General features: G+C 53.0%; 1 protein-coding gene across 1 annotated transcript in view; it reads left to right on the forward strand.

Moving 5' to 3' along the window:
• HSPA12A (heat shock protein family A (Hsp70) member 12A) overlaps positions 1–12,947 on the forward strand; it is a 92,539-nt gene that overhangs the window by 20,051 nt on the left and 59,541 nt on the right. The window contains exons 2-3 of the mRNA XM_077257908.1: positions 23–111; positions 9,539–9,672. Of these exons, the coding sequence (XP_077114023.1) occupies positions 23–111; positions 9,539–9,672 (223 nt within the window). The remainder of the gene's footprint in view (positions 1–22; positions 112–9,538; positions 9,673–12,947) is intronic.

Consider the following 12,947-nt stretch of genomic DNA (forward strand, 5'->3'; position numbering starts at 1 on the left):
CGCTCGCTCTTCTTTCTTGCAGAGAGGGTCTCCACTTCCGCCTACTCGTCACCAGCACGAAGTTTGGGGGATCCGGGGATAACGCCGCTGTCGCCGTCACACATCATTGCAGTAAGTGAGGATTTCTTCCATATTGTGGAGGTGGACGAGGCCCCGCAGTCCCGTCCGCTGCACAGCTCCGGCTCCGCTGCACAGCTCCGGCTCCGCTGCACAGCTCCGGCTCCGCTGCACAGCTCCGGCTCCGCTGCATTCGTGCTCCTGGCGTCACCCATGAGGTGTTCACCGCACCGCTGTCATTCCTCCATCTGCTGCCGGCATCGCTGGGAATCGCACTGCACTCGGGTGACATCTGAGTGCAGTGCGATGCTTCGCACGTCTCATAGACTTACATGGGTGCGTGCGACCCAAATTCAGCATGCTGCCATTTTATTTATTTCTTTTTTTTTGTGGATCGCTGTCCAATAGAAGCAGGAAAAAAACGCAATTGAGATCCGAAGCAAAGGATTAAACTGGTGCGAATGCAATCGGATTCCTAATTCATGTGATTTGTAGCCGGACCCCCGTCATGGAGATCTGACCGCTCACACATTAGGGAATGGTAGTGTGACCCTCATACAGCTTCTGCCGGAGACCCCAGTAATGGCCCCAGTGTGCTCCATCATGTCCTGCTCCGCTCACTACCAGAGCTGCCTGCAGAAGCCTGATTACCAGTACATTATAGGAGCGTAGAAAACTGCTGATGTAACAGCAGAATAGTGAGTGCAGCTCTGGAGGTGACTGGAGGATAAGACACGATGTAACAGCAGAATAGTGAGTGCAGCTCTGGAGGTGACTGTAGGACAGGTGCCCACAATCAGTCACACCCTGCTGGGAGCAGCACCTGCCTTGTGAGCTCCAGCACTTCCAGCAGGAGGCCCAGAGTCGGCCTCTCTTCTCCCCAGGGAGAGGCAGGCTTCCTGGGAGGCCGACATGGCTTCCCAGGCTTCTGTTCCCCGGTCTGTGCCGGCGGGGGACAGAGAGCAGCAGCAGCAACCGGCCCAAGAGGGACTGAGGAGGTCGGGACGGGTGAGAAGAAACATACCCACCTACTCCAACCCTGAGACGGCTCATCGTCCGCCCAGAGAGGGAGACAGGGGCACCCCAGGCCCCAGGAAGGAGAGCCCAGGAACATCCTGGGGGGAGAGGAGCTCCGGCGAGTCCACGAGTACCTTCTCCTCCCGAGTGGTCGCCATGCTACGTGAGTACGAGGACGCCGGCAAAGCACTGACCGGGCTGAAGGAGAAGCTGCGGGAGGCACGAATCCTGAACACCCGAGCCTCTAGCAAGGAGAGACCTGTGACCTCCCAGAGGTTAAGAGCCCTCAGAGATGAGGTGGTCCGGTTAGTGCTCCTCCGGGAGGGGATTGAGAAAAGCGCAGGTCCCTTCCTGGAGAGGTTTAGGAACCAGCGGCGGTTCTCAGAAATGAAGGGGTTAAATACCTCAGGAGAGCCGCCAGCCGGCGTCCTAAGCGACGAGGAGGAGGAGGACGACGACGTGGCTGTGACTGGAGTCCTACAAGCTGGAACCAGCCGGGAGAGTGAGTCGCAGAGCCGACAACAGGGGAGCGGCCTCCCGGCACGGCAGAGGACTCCGACAGCACAGGCTGCAGTGTCAGCGGAGGAAGAGGAGGAGGGCGGTCTACTACAGGAGATCAGAGAGCTGGAGTCTCCAGTGAACCTGGACCGCTTCTCCTTTGGTGAGGACGAGCCAGCAGAGGAAACCCAGAAGAGGAAGAAGAAAACGAAGGAGACCGCACGGGAGGTGGTGAGTTACAGATATGTACTGATGGATGATGCTACACCTACCACCTCCTGTGTAAACCCCACCAAACCTAAACGCACGGGCTCTGCAGTGGGTCCGGGGCATAGGCAAGGTGGGGAGAGGAGGAGGACGTCCGGCGGTGCTGCCGTCTGTGCGGGGAACAGTGCAGGGGGCGAGGCTGTGGAGGTACTCACGGCGCCGGACATAGGGGACCCCGAAGAGTTTCCCTCCCTGCCCTCTGCGGCTAAGCCGGTTATCACCGGGGCTGAGGGGGGCGAGGGGGATGTCCATGCCGTTGCGAAAAGGGGACGGTGTGGGCAGACTCCATCCCTGCTCACTACGGCTGAGCCGGCCGACGCCGGGGCTGTGGGGGGCAGGTCCGGGAAACTTGGTGCGGCGATAGGGGGGCGCACTGTTGTGACAGGGGCGCAGTGCGCCTCAACAGAGAAGAGGCACGCAGCTGCGATAGGGGAGCAGCGGGTCCAAAAAGGACAAAAAAAGCAGGAAACATCATCTGCAGGGAACACTGGGTGCCCTGCTGCGACAGGGGGACAGAGTGCTCCAGCACCCAAATGTGACACCAGGACCCCGAAGTCTGTGGGTGCGGGGCAGGCGGCGCCCCCCAACATGCAGCGGGCCCAGAATAATAAAATACAAACTGCTGCAGTAGGGGGGCAAGACACTCCAGAGAAACAACAAAACACCAATGAAGGGAAATCGGGTGTGGTGCTGCAACCCTCCCCCGGTCCAGCAGGTGTGAGTGCAGAGAAGCCAGACACAAGTGAGGAAGGAATGGATGTTACTGTGGAAGGTGCAGAGAACACTGGGACAAATGGTGGTGACAATACTGGTAATAAAGTGATGGGAAGTGGTGAGGGGAATGATGGGAGTAGTAGTGGAGTGAATGGTGGGAGTAGTGGTGGAGTGAATGATGGGAGTAGTGACGTTGCCAATGATGGGAGTAGTGGTGGAATGAATGATGGGAGTAGTGGTGGAGTGAATGATGGGAGTAGTGACGTTGCCAATGATGGGAGTAGTGGTGGAGTGAATGATGGGAGTAGTGGTGGAATGAATGATGGGAGTAGTAGTGGTGGAGTGAATGGTGGGAGTAGTGGTGGAGTGAATGATGGGAGTAGTGGTGGAATGAATGATGGGAGTAGTAGTGGTGGAGTGAATGGTGGGAGTAGTGGTGGAGTGAATGATGGGAGTAGTGAAGTTACAAATGATGGGAGTAGTGGTGGAGTGAATGAGGAGAGCATTACGGGTGTTGGTGGAGGGGAAGCAGGTAGTGGTCCCGCAGCCCCCCCAGCGGTGGCGGGGTCTTCAGCCCCAAGCTATTCAGGAGCTGTCACTGCTGGGGGTAGTAGTGCGCCTTTGTCTGGTGACCCTGAGGATGGTGACTTGCAGCAGCGCTTCCTGGACGCCCTGAGGAGAGGGGAGAGTTCCATCAATGTAGAGGGGAGGGAAGTTGATCTGTCTTTCTGGATAGAGAGACACGGTCTTTCCGCCTTCCGAGATAGAGGGGCAGAGACTGTCTGGTCTCTGCCAACACCAGGGCAGAGGAGCAACCGTAGGAACGTGGCCCGTCTCCAGTGGGTAAGCAAGGATGCCTGTCCTGATCGGTCAAAGGTTGCTGAGCTCCTGCTGGGGATGGGCTTCGCGGCATATGACATCTTCGCCTTGATCCATCCCTATGGGACCTCCTACTTCGATGTCAGCTTCGTGAGGCCGGAGGGCCTTGAGCTTTTCTGGTCTCGCCATGAGCTGGCTCGGGGTCGCCCCGAATGGCAGGGTTTCCACACTGTAGCAATATCCCGCCAGAACTCGGTCAGGAAGGTGACCGTTTTGACCAGTAACGAGTCACTTTCCTGTGTCGACATCTCCACCTGGGTTGGACGATACGGCGACATCGTCGGTATTCCTGAAAAGACCCTCAACGAGCATGGTATCTGGTCAGGAGCCTGGACCTTCATGGTGAAATTGAAGGTTTCAGGAAACACCGTTACCCATATCCCTTCCTCAACATTTTTGGGGAGGGACAGGATCTTGATTTTCTACCGGGGGCAGCCTAAGGTCTGTCACGGGTGCGGCAGCCCCACACACTTCAGTGCGCAGTGTACCACCCAGAAATGCGCACTGTGTGGGGACCTCGGCCATCTTGCTGCTACCGTGGCAGGATTAGGTGTAACTTGTGTGGTGACCTCGGTCACCCGTTCAGTCGCTGTCCGCGTTCCTTTGCCAATGCGGTCTTGAAAGCGGCGAGTGCGGGACAGGTGAAAGCTGGGACTAATCTTGCCGGTGAAGGGACCAGCAGAGGCAGAGGAGGCAGGGAACCAGTGAGGAGCAGGCTGCCGCCATCCAATATCAGGCGGCAGGAGCAGCGCCATGGGAAAAGGGGGCAGGGAGTAATGACCCTAAACTCTGACCCGGGTGCTTCACTTGCAGCTGAGGATCCTAAAGACGGCGAATTGAACGAGGAAGTCAAGAGACTTGAAAGGGAGGAGCAAAAGGACGCCATGTCTGCCCAGGAACCTTCATCCGGTGACAGTCTGGATGAGGGAGAGGGGGAGTGGTCACAGCAAAAGAAAAAGGGTAACAGGAAAACAACTAAGGATAAGAGGGGGTCCGGGCCTCGAGCCTCTTCCTTGGAGTGCGACCCCTCTGACTCTGTAGCCCTGATCCAGGTGCCATTGGAAGGTCCAGCCGCCCCCCCTCTGGTGGATCTCTCTAACCGGTTCCGGGCCCTCCAGGACTCCCCTCCAGAGGGGGGCGATGGGGACCCGGGGCCAGAGGTTGCGGACAACGTTGTTGGGGCTCAGGAGGTCGCTGGGTCTTCTTCTCAGGGGGCAAATACAAAGCCTTCTGGGGGGGGGGACTAACTCAGGACCACCAGACAAGGGCCAGAGTGTATGTAAGGAGAGAATGGATGAGTCTGTTTGTCTTAAGCGCACTAAAAACTGATCATTGTCAGAGGAAGAGTGTGAAACTGTTGGGGGTGGGAAGAAAGAGGCTATCTAACTCAATCAATAATGATGGCGGCACCCAGCCCATTGACGCTGGCAACCATTAATGTTGCCAGCATAAAGTCAGAAGCGGCAAGGTACACGGCCTTTCATTTTCTCGGCCAACTTGACGCCGACATTTTGTTTTTGCAGGAGACCAGGTTGATCGACCTATCAACCATGCATAAAGCAAAGCGGGAATGGAGGCACGGGCCCTCCTACTGGTCTCTTGTGGCCGAGCCGTATAGCAGGGTGGCGGTCCTTTTTAAGACCGCAGCGGTTGAATGCAGACGATTGATCGAGTTAGAAATGGGGAGATGCTTGATCCTAGATGTCTCCATTGGGGGACAGGAGCTTCGGCTCATTAACATCTACGGTCCCCAGTCCAAGTGGGACCGCAAGTGTCTCTTCATGAAGATCAAACCTTTCTTATTTTCGAGTCGGCAGGTGGTCTTTGGAGGGGATTTCAACAACGTCACGAGACCCTGTGATAGAGGAGGTTCCGGAGACCGGCTGGCTTACGATTGCGTCGCGCTAAATAGGATAGTAAGTGAGGCACGCCTGGTGGATGTCCACCTCCGGCACAACACAGGCCACGCGGGGTTCACCTTTTTTAGAGGTAGTCAGTGCAGGTCTAGGTTAGACAGGTTTTATTTGAAGGAGGAGGCCGTTTCCTCGCCGTTGTCGGTTGTGGAGGTGGAATTCTCCGATCACTGTTTGATTATGTTTTCTCTGAGCGTTACAGAGACTCCTCGGATGGGAAGAGGTTATTGGAAGCTGAATTCGTCACTCCTTGAGGAAGAAGCTGTAAGACGGTCCTTTGAGGAATTTCTTCAGAGCCAGGTACCGCTGCTGGGCCTAAGTAACACTAAGTCTGAGTGGTGGGAGATGTTCAAACATCGGGTGGCGAGATTCTTCCGGCAACTCTCGAACCTCAGAAGTCTGAACAGGGATCGCCTGTATCAGAGCCTGAGGAGGAAACTCGAGCATCTTGTCTCGACTGGGGGTAGCCGCGAGGCGATCTCCAGTGTGAAATCCTTGCTAAAGAGGTGTCAGTACGATAGACACGCATCTTTGGTTTTTGAGAGGGACTACGGGAAGTACTACTCGCCCGACCCTTACAGAAGCTGCAAGATGTCAGTGAATAGTAAGATAGTGACAGGGCTGATGGACAGTACGGGATCCCTGAGAAGGTCCAGATCAGGGATCTTGGAGGTCGTCAGTTCATACTACTCGCACCTCTTGGGAAGGAAGGAACTGGATCGTGACAGGATGTCGGCTTTCCTGGCTGAAGCTGTTCCTGAACCAGGGGCTGACCTCTCGCTTGGCGGTTTGGCAGAAGCGATCAAAGAAGAGGAAGTGAGACTGGGGATCGATGGGCTCCGGCCCAAAAAATCGCCAGGTCCGGATGGCTTAACATCCGAGTTCTTTAAAGACCTTTAGGGACTCCTTGGTCCCCCTCTTGACTCAGGTGTTTAATGAGTGTCTCTCCTCGGGCACTCTGCCGAGATCATTAAGGAGGTCGGCTTTGATCATTTTATCAAAGGGTAAGGATCCGTCACGCATTGAGAATTGGCGTCCCATATCACTTCTCAATGTGGACAGGAAGGTTTTGGCTAAGATACTCTTCAACAGGCTGGTGAAGTTTGCACCACGGCTCCTTTCGGAGGCCCAGCACTGTTGCATTCCTGGCCGTAGCACTTTCAGTGCTGTTCTGGGTGTCCGAGAGGCCGTGGAGCGGGGCAGGGCGGGTCTTTGGAAGGGGTTCTTGCTGACCCTGGGTCAGGCAAAAGCCTTTGATCGGGTCGACCACGAGTACCTCTGGTCCACTCTTTTGAGGTATGGTCTGCCTGGAGGGTTTGTGGACTGGCTTAAGACCTTGTACGCAGGGGCTGAGACTTTCCCTCTGGTAAATGGGTGGATTGGACAACCTTTCGGGGTGGGATCTGGTGTCCGCCAGGGCTGCCCTCTTAGCCCTTTGCTTTACGCGTTTGCGATCGATCCCTTCCTCAGAAGGGTTGATTGTGGACCGTTGGCGGGGGTGGGCATGGGCGGTTTGGCGCCAGAGGCTATCCTGAGGGTAGGGGCCTACGCGGACGACGTTACCGTTTTTGTTTCTTCGCAAGAGGAGGCGATGGTGGTGATGTCAGAAGTGGAGAGCTACTCGGAGGCATCCGGGTCCAAGGTCAACCAAGACAAGTGTGAGAGTCTCTGGCTGGGAGGCGGGGATCCCACATTTGATCTTCCGGACACCCTCCCCGAACCCCAAGAACATGCCAAAGTGATTACCCCACGAAAAACTGGGAAGGCAGAATCAAAGGTGTAGCCCAAAGAGTGGACCAATGGAAGGGTTGGTCTTTGACCCTGAGGGAAAGGGTTGACCTGTGCAAAGCTTTCCTTCTCCCCTTGCTAATCTACCTGGGCAGCGTCTGTGTCTTGCCGGAGCCTCTCTGGACACGGGTCTACAGTCTGTTCTTCCAGATGTTATGGGGGAATAGACTAAACCTAGTCAAACGGGAGGTCACTTATCTCACGAGGAGACTAGGGGGGTTGAATATGGTAAACCCCGTGGTGTTCCTAGTGAACACCTTTTTGAAAGTTAACGTGGCAAACCTCTGGAAAGAGAGGGCTCCTCCGTGGGTATTCTCCTGCAAGGGATGGTTTCAGCCTTTCTTCCAGGAATGGGAGACAGGGGGAAGATTGAAGGATCTTCGCACACCGCACGGGCATCTCCTGGCTTATGTTACCCCGGTTCTGAAGATGATGCGCCGGTGGGGTCTGGGAATGTGGGAAGTGAGGTCCCTCCCGAGGAAACTCCTCGACATGCGGGTCTTGCTTTCGCATTTTCAGAGACCACTGGTCCTCAAGGACTGCCCGAGTCGGGATCTAGAGGTTGGGTTAAGTTTGTTAAATTCTAGCAGGATCCCCAAGAAGTATTGGGACTTGACTTGGCGCTGCTTCCAAGGTAAGTTGTATGTGAGGGACAATTTGAAGCACAGGAGCTCCGTGGACAGGAATTGTCCCCGTGAGGCTTGCGCTACCATGCTGGAAAGCATGGAGCACTTCCTGCTTCATTGTCCCTTTAATACAGAGGTGTACAACAGGGTGGGTGCTTCCATTGGTTGGCCGCGACTGGCCACTCTGTCCTATGCCGAGTGGGCCTATGGAGCGTTCAGAGACCTCGGGAGAAGGGACCGAGCCACTTTATTCTTAGTCAGCGCAGTGGTCAGGTACTTCACGTGGAACGCACGAGTTTTAGTTATGACGCAGAGTAAAATCCTCCGTGTAGATGAAGTTTGTAGCAGCATCCTAGGTGCCCTGGTGAAGGTGCGTTCTCTGGAGTGTGAAAGACTGGGTGCCCGGAGGGCGGCCCATCTCTGGAGGGGTTTCTCCTTCGGGGTGCCTTAGTCCGTTAGCGCTCCTATATCCTGGTGGTGGGCTGATATCTTTACACCCTAGATTTTTGTTTTGTATCTCTGTTCCCTGAATAGAAGGTTTGCAGGCATCGAACTTGAGCCTTGGGTGGTGAGTATGTAGGTTGTGTTCTGTGAAGTTGGTTTATGTATATATTGTATATAGTGTATTGTATATATTGCATATAGTGTGTATAATAGAGGGTCTTAGTTAGGTTGGGTGGGGGGATTGGGGGGTTCAACGGCGGTGATAAGAGACTGATCTGGCCTGGCCCAGGCCCCGCCTGGGGAAAAACTTTGGGGCCTGATCCTAGCTCGGATAATTCCTGAACTTTGTGGCCAGAGCTGGATCAGGGGTGGCGGGATAGTTAGAGTAGGTGTGTGTGTGTGTATATATATATATATATATATATATATATATATATATATATATATATATATATATATATATATATATATATATATATATATATATATATATATAAAAAATGTTAATGTTGTACACTGTATTGTATTTAGGTTTGTTGTGGGGTGAATGTGGTGGTGTAAGGGGGTGGCTGTGAGGTAAGGCAGTGGGACCAGTAGGGTTTTGTTGTGTTTGCGGTGTTGTATAGTGTTTGGTTTAGTATAATGTGTTTATAGTGTATATATGTATATAATATTGTATATAGGACGGTGTGAATGTAGTTGGGGTTGTATATAGTAGTATGAATGAAGCTGGGCCGGGGGTCTTATATGATTTTATACTATTATTTATATTTATATTTTTTACAGGGGTATTCATGTAGTTATGAGTATTTTGTTGTCTTTTAGTTTTGCTTTCTTTATTTTTATTGGAATTTTTCTTTCTCGTCCCTGATTTGTAGGTCATGAACTTTCTCCATTTTGGTTCCATTTCTGGTTTATTTCTTTGTGATTTTTGTCGTTTGTTGTCGTCTGATTGGAGCTTTGTTCTTATGTTTTGTTCTGTGGTGTTTTATTTGTAATGTATCTTGGTTATTGTCATGTAAAGTATTTTATTTTATTTAATAAAAGACCTGGAGGATAAGACATGATGTAAGAGCAGAATAGTGAGTGCAGCTCTGGAGGTGACTGGAGGATAAGACACGATGTAACAGCAGAATAGTGAGCGCAGCTCTGGAGGGGACTGGAGGATAAGGCATGACGTGTCTGCAGCTTGACCTTTACCCTCTGACCTTTGCCCCCTGACCATTTCCCTGAGGTGCCTCTACTGACAGAGCCCTTCTCTCCTTGTATAAGGACCATTGCTTGCAGCCTCCGGTCACACAGGGGTTAACCGTTCCTTGTCCCCTCTTATTCCAGAAGGACTCTGCGAGCGGTGGGGTGGCGGAGGAGGAGCAGGCCTTCTCGGTAGTCGTTGCCATTGATTTTGGCACCACATCCAGCGGTTACGCGTTTGCCTTCTCCAAAGAGCCGGAATGCATCCACATCATGAGGTAATAATATCCCCGGGGGGCTGATAATTTACTCCCCCTACACCACTGACACCAGCGGGGAGCGGCCATCTGCTGCCTCGCACTGCCCGGACAGATGGCCGCTGTCCACCATGAGAACAGACAGATAATGATGGATTTGTCGGCTATTACTGGAGAGATCTGCACTTTGCTCATATTATCTGTGAGACTGATGGCCGGCAGGGGTCGTGTGTATGGGGAGATGGCCTGCAGGGGTCGTGTATGGGGCAATGGCCTGCAGGGGTCATGTATGGGGCGATGGCCTGCAGGAGTCGTGTATACGGCGATGGCCTGCAGGGGTCGTGTATGGAGCGATGGCCTGCAGGGGTCATGTGTATGGGTCGATGGCCTGCAGGGGTCATGTGTATGGGGCGATGGCCTGCAGGGGTCATGTGTATGGGGCGATGGCCTGCAGGGGTCGTGTATGGGGCGATGGCCTGCAGGGGTCATGTGTATGGGGCGATGGCCTGTATGGGGCGATGGCCTGCAGGGGTCGTGTGTATGGGACGATGGCCTGCAAGGGTCATGTATGGGGCGATGGCCTGCAGGAGTCATGTGTATGGGGCGATGGCCTGCAGGGGTCATGTGTATGGGGTGATGGCCTGCAGGGGTTGTGTATGGGGCGATGGCCTGCAGGGGTCATGTGTATGGGGCGATGGCCTGCAGGGGTCATGTGTATGGGGCGATGGCCTGCAGGGGTCATGTGTATGGGGCGATGGCCTGTATGGGGCGATGTGTCATGAATCCCAATGGCTAGGGATAGCAAGGGACAAGCAAGGTAATACAAAATATCGGACGAGCTCTAGGGTGATGGAACCTGGGCTGACCGCTGCCCTACGCCTGACAAACGCAACTAGAGATAGCCAGGGAGCGTGCCTACGTTGGTTCTAGACGCCACGCACCAGCCTAAGAGCTAACTAGTACTGCAGAGAAAATAAAGACCTCACTTGCCTCCAGAGGAATGAACCCCAAAAGGTATAGTTGCCCCCCACATGTATTGACGGTGAAATGAGAGGAAGGCACACACATAGAGATGATATATATAGGTTCAGCAAATTGAGGCCCGCTGTAAACTAGAAAGCAGAACGATACAAAAGGGGTCTGAGCGGTCAGCAAAAAACCCTAATCAAAAAACCATCCTGAGATTACAAGAACCCATGTGCCAACTAATGGCACATGGGGAGAACCTCAGTCCACTAGAGCTACCAGCTAGCATAGAGACATAATAAGCAAGCTGGACAAAAAACCAACAACTGAAAATCAGCACTTAGCTTATCCTGAAAGATCTGGGAGCAGGTAGGCAGGAACCAAACAGAGCACATCTGAATACATTGATAGCCGGCAAGGGAATGACAGAAAGGCCAGGTAAAATAGGAAACACCCAGCCTCTGATGGACAGGTGGAAACCAAAGGCCGCAACCCACCAAAGTCACCCAGTACCAGCAGTAACCACCAGAGGGAGCCCACAAACAGAATCCACAACAGTACCCCCCCCTTGAGGAGGGGTCACCGAACCCTCACGAGAACCCCCAGGGCGATCAGGGTGAGCTCTATGGAAGGCGCGGACCAAATCAGTCGCATGAACATCGGAGGCGACCACCCAGGAATTATCCTCCTGACCATAACCCTTCCACTTAACCAAATACTGGAGTTTGCGTCTGGAAACACGAGAATCCAAGATCTTCTCAACAACATACTCCAATTCTCCCTCCACCAGCACCGGAGCAGGAGGCTCAACCGAAGGAACAACGGGCACCTCATACCTCCGCAACAACGACCGATGGAACACATTATGAATAGCAAACGATGCTGGGAGATCCAAACAAAAAGATACAGGGTTAAGAATCTCCGAGATCCTATAAGGACCGATGAACCGAGGCTTGAACTTAGGAGAAGAGACCTTCATAGGGACAAAACGAGAAGACAACCACACCAAATCCCCAACAAGAAGTCGGGGACCCACGCGGCGACGGCGATTAGCAAACTGCTGAGTCTTCTCCTGAGAACTTCAAATTGTCCACCACCTGATTCCAAATCTGATGCAGCCTGTCCACCACCACGTCCACTCCAGGACAATCCGAAGACTCCACCTGACCAGAGGAAAAACGAGGATGAAACCCCGAATTACAAAAAAAAGGAGAGACCAACGTGGCAGAACTAGCCCGATTATTAAGAGCAAATTCGGCCAGTGGCAAAAAAGCAACCCAGTCATCTTGATCAGCAGAAACAAAACACCTCAAATAAGTTTCCAAGGTCTGATTAGTTCGCTCCGTCTGGCCATTCGTCTGAGGATGGAATGCAGACGAGAAAGACAAATCAATGCCCATCTTGGCACAAAACGTCCGCCAAAATCTAGACACAAACTGGGATCCCCTGTCAGAAACGATATTCTCCGGAATCCCATGCAAACGAACCACGTTCTGAAAAAATAAAGGGACCAACTCAGAGGAGGAAGGCAACTTAGGCAAGGGCACCAAATGAACCATCTTAGAAAAGCGGTCACACACAACCCAGATAACGGACATTCTCTGTGAAACCGGGAGATCAGAAATAAAATCCATGGAAATGTGCGTCCAAGGCCTCTTCGGGATGGGCAAGGATAACAACAACCCACTGGCCCGAGAACAGCAAGGCTTAGCTCGAGCACACACTTCACAAGACTGCACAAAGGTACGCACATCCCTAGACAAGGAAGGCCACCAAAAAGACCTGGCCACCAAGTCTCTAGTACCAAATATTCCAGGATGACCAGCCAACACAGAAGAATGGACCTCGGAGATGACTCTGCTGGTCCAATCATCCGGAACAAACAGTCTTTCTGGCGGACAACGATCCGGTTTATCCACCTGAAACTCCTGCAATGCACGTCGCAAGTCTGGGGATACGGCGGACAATATTACCCCATCCCTAAGGATACCAGTAGGCCCAGAGTCTCCAGGAGAGTCAGGCACAAAACTCCTGGAAAGAGCATCTGCCTTCACATTCTTTGAACCTGGCAGGTATGAAACCACGAAATTGAAACGAGAAAAAAACAACGACCAACGAGCCTGTCTAGGATTCAAACGCCTGGCAGACTCAAGGTAAATGAGATTCTTGTGATCAGTCAAGACCACCACACGATGTTTAGCACCCTCAAGCCAATGACGCCACTCCTCAAATGCCCACTTCATGGCCAAAAGCTCCCGATTACCCACATCATAATTGCGCTCGGCGGGCGAGAATTTTCTAGAGAAGAATGCACATGGCTTCATCACCGA

This window comes from Ranitomeya variabilis, chromosome 4 (genome assembly GCF_051348905.1).
Source record: "Ranitomeya variabilis isolate aRanVar5 chromosome 4, aRanVar5.hap1, whole genome shotgun sequence".
NCBI classification, from domain to species: domain Eukaryota; kingdom Metazoa; phylum Chordata; class Amphibia; order Anura; family Dendrobatidae; genus Ranitomeya; species Ranitomeya variabilis.